Raw genomic sequence first — 22,553 nt, forward strand, 5'->3', positions numbered from 1 at the left:
TAAAAGTTTAAAAACTTATTTAAATTGTAAATAGCATACAAATTTAGAAAATTAAATTTAATTTAAAAATTTAAAACTATATTTTCGTATCTTTTTATTGGTAAACTAGTAAAGGACCCGTGCGTTCGCACGGGTCGCGCAAGTGCAATAATTTATTTAAAAAAATTAAAATATAATATTTTTTTTTTTTATATATATATATATATATATATATATATATATATATATATATATATATATATATATATATATATATATATATATATATATATATATATATATATATGGTTGGATCAACATACACAAATTTATTGCATAAGAGTTTTTTTTAATGTAATGGATGTTAAATGATCAATAAATGGGTTCAAAAGATTTCCACAAATAACTTTTTCCAGTTTGGGACATAATAAAGTAAAACATTATTAATTTATAGTAATATAATTTGCTTAATTTTTTTGTATACTATATTAAGGAAATAATCAAAAAATATACAAAAAATTTTTACAATTTATTGGTATATTGATACATAATAAACATTCCATTGTTAATGTTATGAATAAACATTCCATTTATCATTGAGATTTTGGACATAAGAAATAAAAATATATTTATTTAGTAATGGATGAAATTTTCCAATCTGTTACTAATTTGAGGTATAAAAGCGCAAATATTATCCTTCATAATAAATGATTATTTAACCAAAATACATAAACCATGTAAAAGAAATACCAGAACCTCATTTGTTTTAAAATATAGTAATGAATACTACCAAATGTTGAAATTAATTGCAATTGATACAGTAAGGTTTAATGCAACAAAAGATATTGAAACAAAAGGTTCACAATTTTAGTTAAAATTGTGAGAAATAAGTCCAGCAACAAAAATGATTTAACTTCGTAGAATTCTTTGGTCCTTAAAAAACTGGGTTTATACAAAACCTGCCCGCAACCTTTTAGGAAGTGATGATTCATTACCCTGTAAAAAACAATTACATCCATATAAACAAATGTTAAAGCATAATGTCTATTTTATACAACTCATTCAATAAAATTCTAATAATAAACAACGACATTTGTTGATATAATATAACTAATGAAAAACTTACGTTCTATAAGTTTTCAAAAACTTCTTTGAACACGACGTTTGTTGTAGAATTCAATGGATGGTTATCCTTGTCATTGATTAATATCTTAAGCCCTTTTTTGCCTTTGTCCCTTGATATTGCAACATATAGTTGACCATGACTAAATACACTTCTAGACAAATACAATCCAACATAATCCAATGATTGACCTTGAGATTTGTTAATTGTCATAGCATAACATATAGTTATGGGAAATTGCCTTCTAGTCATTTTGAATGGCCACGGAGATTGTGTTGGAGTCATATCCATTCTTGGAATATAGATAACCCCTCCAATATGCTTTCCAGATATAATCTTTGCCTCGATAACGTGGTTTGTCAATCTTGTAACTATAAGCCTTGTTCCATTGCAGAGACCTTCAGGTTGATCAATGTTTCGAAGCAACATAATAGGGGTCCCAATCTTCAATTTAATCTTGTGGTTAGGTAGACCGAAAGTTGTAAGTGTATTCAAAAATTCCGGGGTCAAAACATCAAAAGCTTCACGCATACCTGGTATGAATCCCAAAACGTATTGATTTATGATGTCAACCATTTCAATTGTTCCTGCCAATATAGCTCTTGATTGCAAAAATTCTGGATTCTTGTAATTGTTAAGAAAATTCGGATATGTTTCACTAACAATGGCTTCTAGTGGATCATCATAGTTAGAAATTAAGAAATCATTTGGAATAGGAATATCCGTGTAACCATCGTTAGGTTCTTCCAATTTCCCATCGCCAACTTTTAATATCCAATTAGAAAACAATTCTAATTCAGATGTACTTGAAGTATTGCCGGCTTGTTGGAGTCGCATGTTCTTTGTAAGCTTCAGCACAACACAATGATCCCAGATGTATGATGAATTTATTGTAGAATGTATTATATCTGAACGGATGTCCCTTGGTACAACTGGTAATATTTGCCGAAAATCTCCACCAAATACAATTACTTTCCCTCCGAATAATTTGTCAGAACAATTGGAATGCCCCATTATGTCTTTAAGGGTTTTATCAAACGCTTCAAAACAAAATTTGTGTGCCATTGGAGCTTCATCCCAAATTATCAACTTTGCCATTTTTAGTAGCTCTGCACGATCACTACCTTTGTCGATATTACATGTAGAAGACTCCATTGTAGGTATTGGAATCTTGAACATTGAATGAGCCGTTCGACCTCCTAGAAGTAGTAGTGAAGCTATGCCCGATGAAGCAACAGTTAAACAAATTTGTTTCTTTGATCTTATGTAGGAAGCTAGAGTTCTCCACATGTAGGTTTTCCCTGTGCCACCGTATCCATACAAAAAAATACGCCTCCTTGTTGATTGTTTACTGCTTCCATTATTCGCTTGAATACACCTCTTTGCTCATCTAATTTTAAAAAAATACATAGCAAATATGCAGTGAATAAATTAATTATACATTAAAAAAATTGTAAGATAAAATCATACTTTAAAAGTTAACTTTATAAAATTATGACAAAACTTACAAACATTTAACATATTTACCTGTAAGATTTAAGAACAAATTATTGTATTCTTGCAATTGTTCGGCTGGATTGTAACTCCGCTCTTCGTATATGAGCTTATTTCCCAACTGCTCAACCACATATCCACTTGGATAAGGCATTCCAGCAAATTCCTTTAGACTTCGGCTCTTCCTTTGAAGATTTCGTTCAATCTCAATTAATGTTAAATTCATTATCTCTTCATCCGACAACCTCAAACCTTTATACAATAGTAATTATAAGTGTAAACTATAAAACAAATTTACTTTTAAGAATCAAACAAATAAATATAATAAAAATTCACAATATAGGAAAAATAATACCTCTATTGTTTGCAATTCGCGGTTGAGCATATAGTATTCCATCAGCTAAGAGATGACATGTTTTACTCCATACATGTCTTGGCCTGTTAATGCTGCCTGATAATAACATGTGAACAAATAGTAATCTCAAATATTGACCTGAACCACAATGATTTGCCTCTTTAATAGCTACAATGAATTCTCTATCATTGCCGATAAAACCCATAGCAAAACAGGCATCCCGGAAAGTATCATATTTTACGTTATTCACTGTTTTTATATCATTATAACTGCGGGGGCCTTTGACATGTGTGAGCATCAATATAAGATAGTACAATTCGCCAGTTGTTGGAGGAACCCATATAAGCCTACCAATTGTGTAACCTTTTTGACGGGGTTTCCATTCTCTTTTTTTCTTAACATAAACAAATTTTGAAACAAATTTGCTGTAAGTTAAATTTTGTGCTTCAGGATACTTGCAATTTGCTTCGAACCATGATGTAAACATCGATTCAGTTACACTTGGTTTTTCCAGAACTGTATTGATACGATCAAAATCAGTGTAATATACCGAATTTTGACCTTCACAATGAAAGTACAGTCTCTCAACAACTGGTTTTCTACCATGGATTGGAAAGGAGAATATCCTCCAAGATGCTTCACTCGGAGAAACGTACCTACAAATAATATAATGAAAGGCAATGGATTTAAAATTAATAGAATGATTATTGTAGACAGAATATATAAATTTTATTATAACACATATAGTCAAAACAGTGTACATATAAAATTTTCTACACCATGCATGTAAAGAAAAATTGCACACTTTTAGTTGAAATAGATAAATTGCATGACATCATATTTCAAGTGATATATTAGAAACGTACCTACAATCAATATACTGTTTGATCTCATCAATATTCTGCGGCTGGTTGGAAGTTCCATCATCATTCGGTACAATGGCAGCGGTGATTCTGTCGTAACCTTTGTTGATGTACTTGAATAAGTACTTAATCGATGTACTTTGATTGCACCATTCCATGTTTATGTGAGCTTGGTACTTTGTCAACAACTTTGCATTGTATGGAACAACATTCCGGTTATCGACTTGAATTCCATTCTTAAGAACTGTATGTCCATTGTCCCTTCTTCTATATACCGGAAACCCATCTTGATCAACAATTGTTTCGGGCTGAAACTGTTTTGGAAAATATTTAGAACATTTTCCATCTTTCATGCACGGTGAAGATCGATTTGCAAATCCACACGGGCCATGAATCATGTGAGTTTTAACCAAATTATACAACTCTTCATTGGTATCTTGGTCAGGTATTTCAGCTGAAATAATGCGATCAATATCACTTGGAGTTGGATATTTGTTAGATGGATGGAGGAAAATTAAGATGTGAGCATGTGGTAATCCTCTCTTTTGAAACTCAATTGTATACATATCTATAAAAATAAATATATAAAATATATACAATAGTCAGCACACGAATGATAAATTTGAAAATAACAATACGATTAATTGAATATGGAATAAGTTACTCACATGCAAGAACTTTCCCAATAGACTTTTCTTTGTGAGATCAGACAAAAGCTCATCAAATTTCATTTTAAAGACTCTTGAAATGATGTCAGGACGATCTGATGCTTTTAGATGAACAGAACCAAGCAAACGCTGAATTTCAGGCCAGTTGGGGTTACATGTGAATGTAATGAAAAGATCTGGAAATCCGACATAGCTGCATATTGCCATTCCGTCAAAGTATAGTTGATCCATATATCTACGACTACCAACGTATGAAGAAGGTAGCACAACCCTCTTACCTGTGTTTGACCCGTGCGTTTCTCCATTTGAATTATATTCATTCAAATTGTGATACTTGCCAACCCTCAGTTTTGACTGATTCTTTCGAAGCCACCTAAGTCTTTCTGATTCCATCATTGTAAAACCATCTACCAAAAATTGTTGATAAAGTCTCCTTGATCGCAACAATGTTTGTGCTTCATTAGATCTTGATTGAATTCTAAAGGCCAACCACTCTCTTATTGTAAGTCGATTTTGCTTTGTTGCTTCTTCCCAAGGAATATCTTTATTGTTCTGTTCTGACTGTGTTATGTCTGTGAAGTGGCGAATATTTGTCCCTTTATCACGGTGCCTCACATTAAGTCTATATCCATCCTCACCATATGGAAATAATAATGGATACTGATATCCTAAATAACTGGTATGATACTCATCTATCCTTTGAAGTTCGCCACATTGTTTTTGCACTATAATGTCTCTTTTTTCTGCAGTGTCGACATCTCCAACAATTAAAGCAGCTACTTCGGATACAGTTGGTTGACTATATATCCTTCCATCATTTCTTCGTTCAGATATTAAACGAAGTTTTAAATCAGAAACACCTTCTTCACAAAGTCTGTCCCTTGCCATGCGAAATGATTGTGCATGAACATTATGTTCATATAACATTTCAGATAGTTTTCTCACAATATTAACATCAACTCCACTTTTTGACCTATAATGAAAAGAGTTGAAACAGTTTATTGCAAGTTTCTTAAATAAATAAATTTAAAGTTTGGAAAATAATAGATATCTAACCTGAATCCATGCATTCTGTTTTCAATTTCATTCTCAGTGTCATAAACATATAGTTGTTCAAATCGTGGATTTTGACCTGGCATCGGTAACATGCTTCCTATTCGGTGACATGATTGACCTTGGATACGAAAATTGGGAGGGCATCTACCGTTGTTAAATCGATTGTCCACTTTCGCATTGGGAGATGTAAATGCAAACATAACGTTGTACATTCGAATTTGTTGTTGGAAATTTTTTGATTCACATGATTCGTTGTCAAACAACAGATGTTGTAGAACTTTAGGAGCGGGTTTTAACAAAGGTAACTGAACTTTTCCTGATCCACAACACATGGAAAATTTAGGATTGGACGCATGACGACATTTGTTTTTCCTTTCCGAATACCACATATTTGCACCACAATATTAACATTCAATGACAGGATCCCCTATATCATAATACCCTCCTGATCATCAATAGTATTTAATTCATATGTTAAATGAGTTGTATTTCATAATAATAAAATATTATTTATAGTAAATCATTTTAAAATACCTGAAGTAATTTCAAAAGTTTCCATAGCACCTGTTCCATTAGACATTTCATCTTCATCAAAACTTGAATTTGTTGCTGAACTGTAACCTTTTGACATAACATTTATTGTGTTAAGAATATTGTAATATTCTATGACATATCATAAACAAATTAACTCAAATGAAAAATAATTAAGAATATACCGTCAGATTCATCATTCATATTATCGTCTCCACTATCAGATGCAAAAAGCTCATTGAGTTGCAATTCTGGTATTGGATCTTGGTTTGATGTTGTTGCAGCAAATGTATTGTCAAACCTCTTAGATAAGTTAACTCCCAATTTGGTAATGTTTCTGCTTGATATCCTTTTTGATCTGATATTATTATTGGTACTTGGCTTAGTCTTTAAGGACGAATGAAGTTGACGACTTACTTCAACGTTGGCTATACCACGACCGTCATTTAGTATGTTTGGCGAAAGTTCTGATAGTGGTATCCTCAAAGTTGTTGAGTCATAATTACGAAAACTACCATTAATGAAAATTATAGAAAAAATCTATTAATAAAATTTGGAAAGTGAAAAGCAAAATAAAAACTAAAACATATCAAAAGCTATTTTTGTTTTTTAGATTTAAAAACTGAAAAACTAAAAAGAGTTTTAGAAAACAATTTTTAAAAATTAGCTTTCCAAATAGATTTTTTAATTTTTAGTTTTTAAAAACTAAAAAACTCTTTTTGGAATGGGATTCAAACAAGTCCTAATTATTTTAAATATTTTTTTTAATATTATCTACCTAAATATAATTTTTCACATTTTTAAAGTATAATATATTTAATTTTGATTTTTGAAGTGTAAAATCTTCAATTTTCACCTTAATAGAATTTATATTAATATATTAAAAAATATTCATTTTTTTAAATTTCCATTCTTAATACGAAAATAATCTAACTTTAAAAATATTTATGAACTTTTATAGTTACTTATAATAAAAATGAACAAATTGTCCAAATAAAAATTTGGCCAAAACCCGATATTCCCGTAGAAAAATTCCCTTTTGAAGAGATTTCTCTATTAATTCAAACCTTAATAGATTTTATTATCATAATTAAAAATAATAATTGATTTTTATAAATTTATATATTTAATAATTATTATTATTATTAAAGTAAAAGTAATAATAATTTAACTTTCAGAAATATTTTTTCATTATCTCTTTTAATTCTATATCATAAAATTGAACAAAGCAACTATATAAAATCTTAACTAAAAAAGCGTCCCTATAAATAAACTATTTAGAATATTGGAAAATAATTGTTTTTTAATATTTTATATTTCATTTTATCTATATAATATTATCTACACAAATATCACTTTAATTTTCTCCTTTTTAAATTCTTTTACTTTTAATTCTCACTTTTTTTAGAATGAAAATTTTAATTTTAATTTTAATAAGTCTTATTTTTATATCTAAAATAAATGATTCAATTTTATAAATTCCTATTCTTAACAATATGATAATCTAACTTTAAAAAATCTAACTTTAAAAAGGTTTTCCCATTAATTCTAATAATTCTTCATAATGTAAATGAACAAACTGTTCAAATAAAATCAAATAAAAAAAAGTGTCCCCGTATAAAAATCTCTTTTATTAAATTTATTAAATTTTAAAAGTAGATAATTAATATATTTTTCTTTAAAATAGAGATATAATATAATAATTATTAACATTGAATTAACAAATACTAATAATGCCAAAAGACAATTAGAGACTTGAATAACCATGTTTTATTAATTTTAATTAGGTTATGACGTAAATTTGGTAGTAGTTAATTTTTATATATTAAAGTAGACTTTCTAGATTTTTTTAATTGTTGCTAACTCATACAACCATAAAATTAATTGAATACAATTTATTGACAAACTTTAATACTCTGATTTACTATTATATATATTTTAGTAAAAAACATAAAATATTTCTTTAAAAAATTACATAGAGATTTTATTTGGAGGTGATATATTAACATGCTAAAATAATAAAAAAAAGTTGTAAATCTTATAAATATTATATTAAATTCAATTATGCAAAAATATTTTATATTTAATAATTTATTATCTATTTAATCATAGTAATAACTCAATTTAAAATAATAATAAAAATATATTTTTTGAAATATGTTATTATAAAATAGAATTAAACAAAACATCTTTAAATATATAATAGATTTTTATTAAAAGAGAAGAAGAAAATTTAACAAATCCTTGTACATATTTTATTTTATCATAAAATATTTCAAAATCTAAAATATTAATAAATTATTTAAATTTCAATTGTATGTAGTGTGTATTAGTGTATGTAATGTGTATTTTATCATAAAAAGATTTGAAGGAAAGAACCGGCGACAAATGTTTATATATATATATATATATATATATATATATATATATATTATATTATATATATATATATATATATATATATATATATATATATGTTAAAATGAAATTTAAAATAATTGTTTGTACAAATTTGTATACTTGTTTAACTTGAATCATCAATAATTGTATACTTACAATTTTCTTCAAAAGAGAAAGATAAATAAGGAGTGATTACGTAGAAAAAAGTGATCAAAGTCAATTAATACATATAATAGTTAAAATTCATTAAATTAAAGTACTGGTTTTTTTAAAAACGAAAATTACTTTATTTGACTTATTAAATCTCCTAGGTAATTTTTTTCCGACATTGTTGAATCGACACTCTCTTTATTATGATAGTAGTCTTAAATATTCTTTTTAACATGGTCAGAATCCGTTTTAAATATATATGTTAAAAAATTATAGTTAAAAAATTATTATCCTTACAATAATATTATTTTTATTATTTTTATTAAATATATATCTTTACTATAATATTATTTTTATTATATATGTTAAAAAATTATAGTTAAAAAACTCGTCCTTACAAAATATCAATTTTGATCGTACATCAAACACACATGATTTATGAATAGTATATATTTAAATTTCTTTTGAAAGCCAAAGATAAAGAAAAAATTAATAAATTTAAGAGATTAATTGGTATGCACTGTCGCACTGTCAGTGTAAAAAAATTTACACTATCAATACATCACAATCATAATGAATATATATATATATATATATATATATATATATATATATATATTATATATATATATATATATATATATATTCATTTTCTCTCTCTCTCTTTCTATATATATATATATATATATATAATATATTATATATATATATATATATCTTTTAAGTTTTAATCTAAAATGTCAGATATATTTAAAAAATAAAGATTTTAAAAATGTCATATAAGTCGACGAAGCAAATGAGTTGAATCTAACAAGATGAACCAATCGAATTAAACCGAATTTTTAGTGAACTTAAAACCAGTCAAATTTGAATTTAAAATTATTTGAAAAAATTACTCTTTTTGATCTCTTATTATATCTTTTGATTCAGATTGATTTCTTAATTATATATTTTGTGTCAGATTGGTCACTTAACTCTTAAAACGTATCTATGTATGTCTCTTTTGTCTAATTAACGATCGAAAAATTTAAAAATCAGTCGCTAAATGAGACTATTATTAACTTAAAATTAGTATAAATCAGTAAAACTATTACAAACGGAAAAATAGTATAAACATAAAAAATCACACTTAAATTGAAACAATGAGGTTTACTAAAATATTCTCAAATACATTTTTTTTTGTCTCAATCAACTTTAATAATTACACAATTTTGTGGAGTTGTCGGTGATTTCTTTACAAATATGTGTATTTTTTTGTGACAAAAAACATGTATATTTGGAATTCTTTTCAACAGTGAGAATAAAAAAGAAAATAGTCAAACTTTAATGTATTTAATAATCTTAAATGTATTAAAATAAACTATTTTTTAATTCTTTGTCATTCAAAATGAACCTATTTTTTCTCTTATAGAATTCAAAAGTGTTTTATTTTACTATGTTTAATGGTACATGCAGTTTGAATAATAATAATATTCTTAAAGTTTATTTTTTTAACATTATATTCTAATTTCTTTACTTTGTAGGATATATATATATTTGTACATAAATTACATATTCTTCAAAGTAATTTCGAAAACTTGATGGATCTTCTAATAGTCTTTCTAGTTCTTAGTTTGTGCATACCATATTGCCAGATTGATGCGAGAAACAATATTTTATTAGATGGGGAAAATCATTTTACTCAATCTAATAGCCTCATGGTATGCTATCTATTGTCAATTCTTAATTTTTTATATACATAACTTAATTGATTGCAATTTTGATTTAGAAAACTCAACGTCAAATGGAGGGTGATTTTGACTGTGTTGATATCTACAAGCAACCAACTTTACAACATCCTTTACTAAAAAATCACAAAATCCAGGTATAATAGTTAAGCAACTTATAATATTAACTATCTTTCTGAATTGTAAAGTGGAAAATAATTATTATTTGATGAAGTATAAGAGAAAGATATATATAGTATTTAATTTTATTATTTTAAATTAGTTTAATTATTCATTTGTAAATAATTTCATCTCCAATTATCTTATATTGTTGAATGGACTTTGTTTTATTTTGCATCATGTAGCTTTATCCAACCTTTGCAAATAACACCATGCAAAGTAAACCATTTTATGGTAAAATTGTGGATGCATGTTCACCGGGAAAAGTGCCTATTTACAATAGAAGAAAAATAGATCAAACTATTACTAATTCATCTTCAAGATTTCAAATAGATGATTTTCGGCCGTATTCTAAAAGCTCTCCTGGCTATCATGTAAGTGATTATTTTTAATAATCAAATTTGACATTAAATTTAATAGTCCTACTTTGATGTAATAGCTAATAGTGTAATATATATTTTAAAATTTATTGTTAAACAGTTTAATATTATATATTATTTTAAATATTAAATTTAAAATATAATTAAATTTCATATGAATATGACTAATTTTTTTATACTTATTATAAGATAATACCAATAAAACAAAATAAAAGTAAATAATAATATTATTGTATGTTTTTGTATTGTTTAGACGGTTACTCTTGATACAATCCAAAACATGATATTTCACGGAGCCTCCGCAGGCATAGGTGCATATAATCTATCGCTTCAAGCAAACCAGTATAGCATATCTTCAATATGGCTAGAAAGTGGACCCCCAATGGAACTTAATAGCATAAAAGTCGGAGTCGGGGTATGTGATTTTTTATTAATTTTATATTTCCTTTTAATATCATGACATGTGTGGGTGAGAGAGAGAGAGAGAGAGAGAGAGAGAGAGAGAGAAGAGAGAGAGAGAGAGAGAGAGAGAGAAGAGAGAGAGAGAGAGAGAGAGAGAGAGAAGAGAGAGAGAGAGAGAGAGAGAGAGAGAGAGAGATAGAGAGAGAGGAGAGAGAGAGAGAGAGAGAGAGAGAGAGAGAGAGAGAGAGAGGAGAGAGAGAGAGAGAGAGGAGCGAGAGAGCGAGAGAGATAGAGAGAGATAGAGAGAGAGCGAGAGAGAGAGAGAGAGAGAGATAGAGATAGAGAGAGGAGAGAGAGAGATAGAGAGAGAGAATCTAGAGAGAGAGAGAGAGAGAGAGAGAGAGAGAGAGAGAGCGAGAGAGAGAGGAGAGAGAGAGAGAGAAGAGAGAGAGAGAGAGAGAGAGATCTCTAGAGAGAGAGATCTCTAGAGAAGAGAGCTGAGAGAGGAAATAGAGGAGAGAGAGAGATAGAGAAGAGAGAAGAGAGAGATAGAGAGCCTCTCTCGAGAGTCTAGATCTAGAGAGAGAGAGATCTCTCTAGAAGAGAGGAGAGGAGAGAGAGAGAGTATTCCTTTTACAAAAAATGTATTGATGGTTTCATATTCATGTGTCTATTAATATATGTAAATGTTATACAAAAAACCTCTATTTTATAGTATACTACTCACATCTATTATTTGTTGTGCAAGGTTCATCCTAGTTTATATGGAGATAGCCAACTTCGACTAACTAGTCATTGGACGGTAAGAATGTAGATGTAATACATTAAATAATTAAAAATACATTATGTGATGAAAAAATACATAATTTGATAATCTTCAAACTCACTTTTATATAAACATTCAGGCTGATAGTTACAAAAAAACTGGATGTTACAATACTGTTTGTCCGGGCTTTTTGCAAGTCAATCCTGATAAAGATTACGCTCTTGGTTCTGTCTCGCATCCTACTAGTTCGATTGGATCACTAGACAAATTCATTGGTCATTTCAAAATCAAACAGGTAAAAGTTTGATTTTGAATGTATTTAAATATATTATAATATGTTTTTACCAATTATTACAACAAAAGTTACAATATTTTTTAAATTGTATTATATATATATATATATATATATATATATATATATATTATATATATATATATATATATATATATATATATATATATATATATCTATATATATATAAATTTTAATTAAAATTTTCAAATAAAAAAGTGATAATTAAATAGACGGCCTAAAATATTTACAATTTATTACGCGTTAATATTTTTTAGTTAATCTTACTATGTTTGGTTAATATCATATCCTAATAACTTATCTAATTATATATTATTTGCTTAAATATATGTAGGATCGAACTACAGGTCATTGGTGGTTAATTATTCCAAAGGGATCAGTTTATATTGGATATTGGCCAAAAGAATTATTCACTCACTTAAGAAAAGGAAGCTCTTTAATAAGGTTTGGAGGCCAAACCTATGCCCCACCTAATAAGAATAGTCCTCCTATGGGTAGTGGAAGACTTCCGAAAGAAAGATTCAGAAACTCGGGTTTCATGGGATTACTAAAGATTATTGATTCAGAATATAATGAAAATGACATAAAACCTAAAGATATGAAGCGGTATACCGATACCAATTTAGATTGTTATGACTTGTGGTACCGTGGTTATGAAGGATCTCAGTATAAACAAGCTTTTCTTTATGGTGGTCCAGGAGGACAAAATTGTGATGTATGATTGTGTTGTCAACTTTATAAATAAAATTGTTTCTTAATATGAGTAAAGATCGCTTTTCTTTATAACTAATTGTTTATGAACAATACATTGTGTATTTATAGAGTGTATGATCTATAAAATATCTAAACATGATGAATCATGTAGTTTATAGATTTCCTATAACCAACTCCTAACCACTTACATTAAAACATAATAGTTATAACCATAATCAAATAAACTAGCTTTCATAAGTGATAAAAAAACTAAATGTGTTTGATATTGTGTAATATTCCCCAACACCAGAGGATGATATATGCTAATCTTCATTAATTTTTATAAAAGTACATGGAATGGTTGAGGTAGTCGAGGCTTGGTGAAGAAATCGACTAGTTGATTTTTTTATAGAAAATCTATAATAACTTGAATGTGCAAGCTTGATGCTTTTCCTCTGAAAATATGAGAATAAATCTCCAAATGTTAGGTATTATCATGGAAGAATGAGTTGGCTATAATGTGAATGAAATTAAGGCTCTAAAAAAGAAGAAGAGGTGGTTTAGAGCTAGATACTTGAAGGTCTTATAGGAGGTAAAAAAATATGGTAAAAAATATTATCAACCTAAAAGAAAAATAGATGATATGAGTTTTGTACCTAGAAGCACATTATCCAAATGATCAACTAGATAATGGACTAGTGATGTTAATAACTGTAACCCTGGTTTCTTCTAAGGAACATAAAGGAATATAAATCAAGTTATACATGCATGAAAGCAAGGTTAAAGAACAGAAGCAACATGGAACATAAATTGTGTTGTTGTAAGATGCTCGACGAAATCTCCACATCCATTCGCACTAAATAAAGGTCTAAGTGAACTCTTCTATGTCTTTTTTTTCCAGAACTTTAAGGTGTATTTTGAACAGACAATGTGGAAAATAATTGATACTGCTTCAAAATATCAACCTCATTTGCAGAGAATTTCAAAGTATTTAAAAAGAGAGAAGAAACTAGAAAAGTACCTATAAAAGAAATTCCTTCACAATAATTTCTATAATTCACGAGTGCTAAATTACTATTCATATTATAATAGCACAAAATTTACCATCCAAATATTCATGCACAAAAATACAGTAAGTCAAAAATATTCAATTAATCATCTATATTGCATTGTATTTATAATAAGCATACAACTTTCAGAGTCTCCATTTTGCTGAAAAAGTACATGCTATAAATTGAGAACTATACACATTACCTTTAATTTTTCTTAAATACTAGCCCAAGATAACAAGATTTCCTTTATTTATTGGTTAGATTGGTTTTCAAATATTTTTGACAGATGGATTTCCCTTTTGACTTCATATTCTGCTAAGTAGTTCTTAAGATGCTTGTAAGACCCTAATTTTGACCCTAAGATCCCTCATGGCATCATATCATTGCTCTTTGCATTTTGCCTCAAGGATCATAGCATCTTGGCTCCTTTACCCTTGGGTTGGGACTTGTGTGAGTGGGTTTGAGACCACCAAACATGCTTGAATTTTATATTATTTCTTTTCTTATTTTGATTACTAACCAAAAGCACAAAAATATGTCACTAACTTGTTTTGTTTTGAAGCTCAAGCAGTCATGTGATCCAAGGCTCCTAGGAGGCTCCTATGCCCATTGAAGTGGCCAGATGAAGATGAAAGCAAGCATGACAATGGTTCCAAAAGCTCTCAATCATCATATATGTCTCCCAAGTATCTCAATTTGTCAATTTGATCAAGATAAACCAAAGGGCTTGAGGATTGTTTCCCAAGGAAACCCTAATTCAACTGTGCATTGGTTGTGTCTTGCTCATGAAGCAACCTCAACCTATGATCAAATAAAATCAAGGGAAGTTCTTTAATTCATCATTTTATGCATATAGGAGCCTATGTGAGTGTCCTCAATCATTCATTCATCACGATTTGAAGTTTGGCTTTGAGAAGTTGATCAGTTAAATCATCTGACTATTTTGAAATCCACTGAGACCTAACTTTTGATGTGTTTGTCAAATGAAGATGACCCCAAGAGAAAACATGTTCTTAGGAACCATATTAACAACTTTCAGGTTCATCAAAATTCCATTTGAAACTTGGAAGGTCATCATTCATTTCAAAACATTATAGGTCATTTTGACTGAAACCTTAATTTTGGGTCAACTTCCCAAGGACATAACTCCTTCATTTTTTATGATTTTGAGGTGAGACTAAGTGCATTGGAAAGTTTAAGATGTCTACTTCAAATTTTATGTTGGACAAAGTTTCATAATACTAAAATAAACACATGTGATAATACAAAACATTATAGGTCACTTTGGACCAAAGCCATTGAAATGTGAAAAAGTCCAACTTTAAGTGCCCATAACTTTCTCATCAAAACTCCAAATGATGCAAAATTTAAGTCCAAATTGATTGTCTTGAAAAGATCTATAACTTTTATGTTGAAGGTTTTGTCATTTGAGGCTTGCATCACTGAAACAGAAGGGCTTGAAGTTGTTCATTTTTGGCAAATTTTTCACATACATGTTTTGTACCTTGAACTTCATGGATAATTTTCAATATTTTCCACACTCCAAATTGTAGCGGGGTATTCGTTACCACTAGAGATATTGACTAAATCCAAGGTAAACCATACAAGTCGAGTCGCCACCGCACTTTTATTTATCCAAAGGAATGGTTAGAAAGCCAACAAAAACCTAAAAGTTTTATCGAATCAAAAACTAGTAAAAATGTCAGAGATCGGGGTAAGGGGGTTGGTTATGAAATGGGAAGGTTTTAAGCACCCAAAACATCCTAGGTACTCCTAGGGAGCCCTTTTCACACTTGTTATAAGGTTGGTATTTTGTGAAAATTTATTTGGGCAAACATGATTGAAGAGATGAGAAGAGAATATACAAGTTATTTACATTTTGTGTTTGAATGGATAAACCCATTGCCTACGTACCATCTTAAAAAGATTAGGATCAAAACCTCGTAGTTCGGAGTAACAATCTCAAAAACAAGTTGGTGAATTGATTGGTCCAAAAGCCTTAAGGTCTTTTGTTATCCAAGGGAGAAAACTCAACCTAAAACCACAAATCCACCATGTGAGGAGAGCTTCAACATGCTAGTGAGGGGTTAACCCTGTAATAAGCATGGAAGACTCATTGTCCATCACTAAGGATATAGGTGAGTATTACATCTACCTCAAGGATAACTCAAACCTAATAGCTAAAGGTTATGAAAAAGTTTTTGATTAAGAAAGTGGCCATTGAAACCATAAAAGTATTTGAATGAGTTGTATTTACCAATGAAAAGTATTTACAAAGTGTGGTCAAAGTTGACTTAAAGGTTCAATTCAAAATAAGTGTTATGAAAAGAGAGTTTAAAAATCAAAAGCATAATGCTTAGGTTTCTAATGTTTGAAAACAAGTATTAAATGTTTGCACAAAAAGTGTTGGCTTGGGTTAGAGTGGAGGGAAGAAGAAGAATGGCTAAGGTCCTAATCACACAAGAGATGAAGGAAAAGAAATAAGACCACAAATGGAGTTCCTCTCTTGAGATCATATTGATGATCCAAGTAGCTCCTATCCTTTGGAGTATGCAAGCAAAATAAGTGTGAGCTCAAGCAATCAACATAATCAAACAAACTCTTAGAAGATCTCCAATGGCTCTTGTATCTTTCACTTTGGATGAACATGGCAGTGGTTCTTCAATTTGGCTCAAATAGGATTCCCTAGCACAAAAGCACACAAATCAAAGAATTCTATGAAACAAATCAAGGATGGACAAGATTGAGTTTAGAGATTTGGTCCTTCTAATCCATCTTCAACCTTAGGCATTTTACTCCAATTTTGCATAGGGAATGTTCTAGAAACTAAGTCCATTTGTCCATTTTTTTTTGCATTTGGTCCACAACAATCAAAATAAAACACAAGCACAATGATATATACACAATTATATGCTCAAGTGAGCAAAAGGCAAATTGCATTAACATAAACATGTGCTCAAATGAGCAAAGGAAAAAGCAAATGAATAATATGTACAAGAATAGTAAATTGCATAAATGTAAAGAGCAAGAATTAAATGTTAATGGTTAATAGTTAGTGTTAGAGTTAGTGTGCTATAAGGCAATTTAGCGCTATGTTAAGCAATCGTAATTGGACTTATGTAGAAGTCACAACTATCTGAGGCCGGTCAATAATAATGTAGGCAACAACACAAGTTAGAGATTTTGATTGGTGAATCAAACTCCAACAACTTGCCATGCCAAAAAGAAGATGAGAAATGATCTTGTATTGATTTAGGTTCTTTGCATGATTTAGGAAGCAACCTATCCTTAATGCAAAGCCATTCACTTGATCCATGATCAAGATGAATTAGATTTAAATCAAGGAAGATTAAACCTCCTTGTATCAATGCTAACCACCAATCTTTAACTCATTGATCAAAAAAGAAGAAAAAGAAGAAGAAGAAGATGAAGAATTAAAGGACATTAATAGAAATGGAATGAGGTAATCAACAAGCATTGACCAAAGATAGAGAAGATCAAGGTCAAACAATAGAAAACAGAAGCAAAATGAAGATTAGAAGTCAAGAAACAAATAAAATATTTTTGGCATTTTTCAATATTAAAATAAAACTTGAATTAAAATAATAAAGAAAGGTCAAACTTCAAACTCACTTCAAATCAACTTTGAAAAGTTCAAGTGAATTATCCCAAGTTCAACAAGGTCAAACAAAGTTTGACAAAAAACTTCAGCATTTTTAGAAGTCAGAAACTATTTTAAATCAATTAAAAATGCATAAAAATAACCTAATTGAATTAAAATCTCAAATAAATCTCAAATCGATTAATAAATTAATGAGAATATTTTTCATAGATCTATCATCATTCAAAGAGGTTGGAAAAACATTTTTGTATTTTTTGGATATCAAAAACTATTTTAAATGAATTAAAAATAAACAGAAAAGAGAAAATTACTAAAAAATATCAAATGATAAAATAAAAAATATTAAAATTCATTTTTAGAAAGTAGAAATTAAAAGGAGAAAAATGCAATTGGCCTCATAATTTTTGGACCAATAATGAAGGAGTTATGAATTTTCAAAAAGAAATGGAATTAAAAGAAATAAAAGAATAAAAATCAGAAATTAGAAAATAAGGAAATGCGTGGACCGCTTGATGAAGCTTCATTAATTGACATGTATCATCACACGGCTAAGAAGCGCGCGTTCACCATATGCGCTAGTCAACTGTGATACACCATGCCAAATAAAAAGTCATAACAATGGACATGTGAGATTAAATCTGGAAAAGGGAATGGACGATCCAGATCAAATCTGGAGACCAGACGGTGGCCAGCGCCACCGTCTTCTCCGGCCAAGCTTCGGCCAAGTCCAAATTTGCAGAGATTCAAATGGTAACCAAAAGACACGATCCAGGCATCAATCCAGAGCTGGGGTGATGTACATCACCCCTGTACCAACCAAATCCACTCTAGATCTCTATATTGAAAGAAATCAGAGGTGGAAGATCTGTGGTGTTCATATGAACTTCATGATTTTTGAAAATTGAAAGCACAATAATGTTGCCTCTATGCAGAGGACTTCAGATCACACAATAACAACAAGAAACAAGCAATATGCAAGCTGATTCGAAGAAAATAAAGTTTGAGGTGAACCTATGATTTGCAGGGCTTTGAGTCACACTTCTTTGATGCTAATGCTTACAGTTCACACTACAAATCAAGGAGAAGAAGGTTTAGGAACTTTAAGATCTGAAAATTGATCGAGGAAACCAAAGTTCAGATCTGAAAATTGATCGAGGAAACCAAAGTTCAGATCTGAAAATTTGAGAGAAAAGTGAGATAGTTCCTTTAGTGAGGGTTGTGATTTCAGTTTAGCAACATTTGGGGCACCTTCAGGTTGAGAAATTATGAAGCTATGGCATTGTATTTATAGGCAAGGCATGGCTGTTGTGCATGATCACAAACTTGCATGAATGGAAACGACCTCTATGCATGGGCATGTACAGGTGCATAGAGGGCCCAATTCCAACTGGATTTGGTAACTGATGCATGATGAAAGTGTAGCGGGGTATTCATTACCTTTGGAGATATTAACTAAATCCAAGGTAAATCATACAAGTCGAGTCTCCACCGCACTTCTATTTATCCAAAGGAATGGTTAGAAAGCGAACAAAAACCTAATAGTTTTAACAAAAACTAGTAAAAGAAACAGAGATCTGGGTAAGGGGGTTGGTTATGCAATGGGAAGGTGTTAGGCACCCAAAACATCCTAGGTACTCCTAGGAAGCCCTTTTCACACTTGTTGCAAAGGTTATTATTTTGTGAAAAATTTATTTTGTGCAAACATGCTTGAAGAGATGAGAAGAGAATGTACAAGTTATTTACATTTTGTGTTTGAATGGATAAACCCATTGCCTACATACCCTCTTATAAAAAGATTAGGATCAAAACCTCGTAGTTCGAGGTAAAAATCTCAAAACAAATTGGTGAGTTGATTGGTCCAAAAGTCTTAAGGTCTTTTGTTATCAAAGGGAGAAAACTCAACCAAAAACCACAAGTCCACCATGTGAGGATGGCTTCAACATGCTAGTGAGGGGTTAACCCTATAATAAGCATGGAAGGCTCATTGTCCATCACTAAGGACAAAGGTGAGTATTACATCTACCACAAAGATAACTCAAACCTAATAGCTAAAGGTTATGGAAAATTTGATTAAGAAAGTGGCCATTGGAACCACAAAAAGACATTTGAATGGGTTATATTTACCAATTAGAAGTATATACAAAATGGTCAAAGTTGACTTAAGGATTCAATTCAAAATAAGTGTTATGAAAAGAAAGTTTGAAAATCAAAAGCATAAGGCTTAGGTTTCTAATGTTGAAAACAATAGTCAAATGTTTGCACAAAAAGGGTTTTGGCTTGGGTTAGAGTGGAAAGATGAAGAAGAAGGGCTAAGTCTTAAGGAAAACAAAAAGATGAGGGATAAGAAATGAAACCACACTAGGAGTTCCTCTCTTGAGATCATATTGATGATCCAAGTAGCTCCTATCGTTTGGAATAAGCAAGCACAAAGTATAAGCAATCAAACAAGTATCATAAGAGATCCTCAATGCATCTTGTATCTTCCACTTGGATGAACATGGTAATGATCCTCCAATTAAGCTCAAATGGAAACTCCTAGTTCAAAAGCACACACATCAAAAGTTCCATGGGGTAAAACACTCTCCTAACCAGAGACCAGGGAAACAACAAACTAATAGGGAGATTAAGACTCGAGCCTAATAGTTGTCATGCAATCAACATCCCTAAATTGAGGTCTCTAACAAGAACTTAACTCACAAGTAAACAAACATCAGACACTATATCCATACAAGATGCTCAAACAATGGGTGGGCTTTAGTCAAGAGGGGTCATGTCAACCTCGACAAACAAGCCAAACTGTAAAGGGTAATCTGTAGCTCTTAACCACTAACATTGAACGTTAGGGTGAAGCTGATCAAATCGGTAATGAGGATGAGACCTCATGCTCTTAACCCTGGCCAGGGTGAGCTCATGACAAAGAAAGCGTGGGGATCCAGAAAGTGAGATCCTATTCCACTTGACAGACTCTGGACAAAGATCTGGGGCACATGTTCAGAAGCATCAGCATGTAGTGCGAGCATAAAGAACGACACACTGAATAACAGGGGATTGGCTACTAATCCCTTTTATCCGCTAATTGCCTCTTCTCTTGGAGGTCTTATCAAATATAACACATGCCTCTTCTTGGAGGTCTTTGAGCACAATTTTAAACAAACACAAACAGAGCCTCTGAAGGAGGACTTGCCAGCAAAATGCCTGCCAAAAAGGTGACAGGACTTCAGACTACATGAAGTAAGAAGCTAACTACCTGAGTGGTGTATCAACCATAATCCAATGCTCAAGCAAGAGCTAAAGCAAGCAAGCAACTAAGGTACCTTGAAGTGGAGAACTCTGAAACCGCGTCCTCACGAGCTCTACTGCTCCAGATCGTCTCCTATGAGCTTCCTTTGAAGCTTTATGCAAAAATGAATGGATGAAACCTCTTGGATATGCTTCAATTTCCAAATTCCATCAACATGAGAATGCTCTTGATCTGCTCGAATTCTGGCTGAATTGCTCCAAACAATGGATGATTCTTGATCAGTGAAGCATGAGGATCAAGAATATGTAAGAATCTTTGAGCTTTGTGTGAAGAAAATGAGAATTCGAAGTGAGAGAATTTTGAGAGAGTTCTTGAATTTTGATCTGAAATTGGTTGTTATTCTTTCAGTTATGATTAGGGTTTCTGTTTTTATATCCCTTGCTAATGACAATGCTAATCACCTTTTCCATTTGCTAATCATGATTAATGAGATATGAAGCAATTTGCAAAAATGCAAAATGAGCTCATGTGCCCATAATACACGTGATCAACTCCATGTTAAGCTTCTAATTCACTTAAGAACATCCAATGGTCATGATTTGAAGATTAATTTGCTTGCATCTCAAGCCAAAAATGAATGGTGAAGATTTTCTTCAATTTGCACATGTGTGAAATAATGAACATACACACTTTTCCCATGCATGGCAAAGCTCATTTTGAGATGTCTTGAACATGATAAGCATTTTGCCAAAAGAATAAACCAATTTGGAGCATTGCATCAAAAGTTATGTCATTTTGAATTTCCATGCACACCCTGTGATCAAATGACCATAACTCCACAACCAATCATCATATGGACATGAATTACGACTTTTTGGAAAGGGGAGACAAAGATATACAACTTTCATGTTCACCAAAAATCCATTTGAAACTTCTTTGATATTGACAAGTCAAGTTGAAAGTGGACCAAAACTTGCCAAATTTGGAAACTTTGAATTATAGGTCATTTTCCATTTTTAGTAACTTTTGCCATGACCTTTGAATCTTCAAGATGTATGTTTAGAATGATGAATAGACCCTATTTGAAAATGATTGAGGTGTCTCAACTCATTTCCCCACCTCATAGCCCTCAGTTGACTGCACAGTTGACTTTTGGTCCTTAGATGACCTTGAAATGTCTTGATTAACTTGAGCCTCTACCACTTGGTGAAATTGCTTGAAAATGAAACCCTAGCTCATGTAAGCTCCTTATAATAATCATGTGATCCTCATATCTTGCACAAAGGATCTTCTTGAAGCTCTTGACCTGGTGATTGCTTAAGCTACAAACAAAAGATGTTAGTGACATATTTTTGTGCTTTTGGTTAATAAACAAAACAAGAAAAGCAATGATATACAATTCAAGCATGCTTGGTGATCTCAAACCACTCACAAGAGATCCCTACCCAAAGGGAAAGGGAGCCAAGATGCTCAATGATCCTTGAGGCTATGCAATGCAATGTTATGATGCCATGAGGGATCTTAGGGACAAAATTGGGGTCTTACAGATGCCCCTATTTAAGGTCATTCTAGCCGGAGA

At 30.7% G+C, this 22,553-nt stretch overlaps 1 protein-coding gene and 1 pseudogene across 1 annotated transcript; one reads left to right on the plus strand and one right to left on the minus strand.

Annotated features, from left to right (window-relative positions):
• Positions 1 to 1,108: 1,108 nt before the first annotated feature.
• Positions 1,109 to 7,836, minus strand: LOC127101757 (uncharacterized; annotated as a pseudogene).
• A 2,316-nt stretch (positions 7,837 to 10,152) lies between these two features.
• On the plus strand, positions 10,153 to 13,156 carry LOC127101504 (uncharacterized). Its single transcript, XM_051038936.1, has 7 exons — positions 10,153 to 10,319; positions 10,388 to 10,483; positions 10,691 to 10,879; positions 11,139 to 11,300; positions 12,036 to 12,089; positions 12,193 to 12,348; positions 12,701 to 13,156. Exons 1-7 carry the CDS (start codon positions 10,200 to 10,202, stop codon positions 13,085 to 13,087), a joined length of 1,164 nt encoding a protein of 387 aa, XP_050894893.1. The 5' UTR covers positions 10,153 to 10,199; the 3' UTR covers positions 13,088 to 13,156.
• The last annotated feature ends 9,397 nt before the right edge of the window (positions 13,157 to 22,553 follow it).

This window comes from Lathyrus oleraceus, chromosome 7, assembly GCF_024323335.1.
Source record: "Lathyrus oleraceus cultivar Zhongwan6 chromosome 7, CAAS_Psat_ZW6_1.0, whole genome shotgun sequence".
Taxonomy (NCBI): Eukaryota; Viridiplantae; Streptophyta; class Magnoliopsida; order Fabales; family Fabaceae; genus Lathyrus; species Lathyrus oleraceus.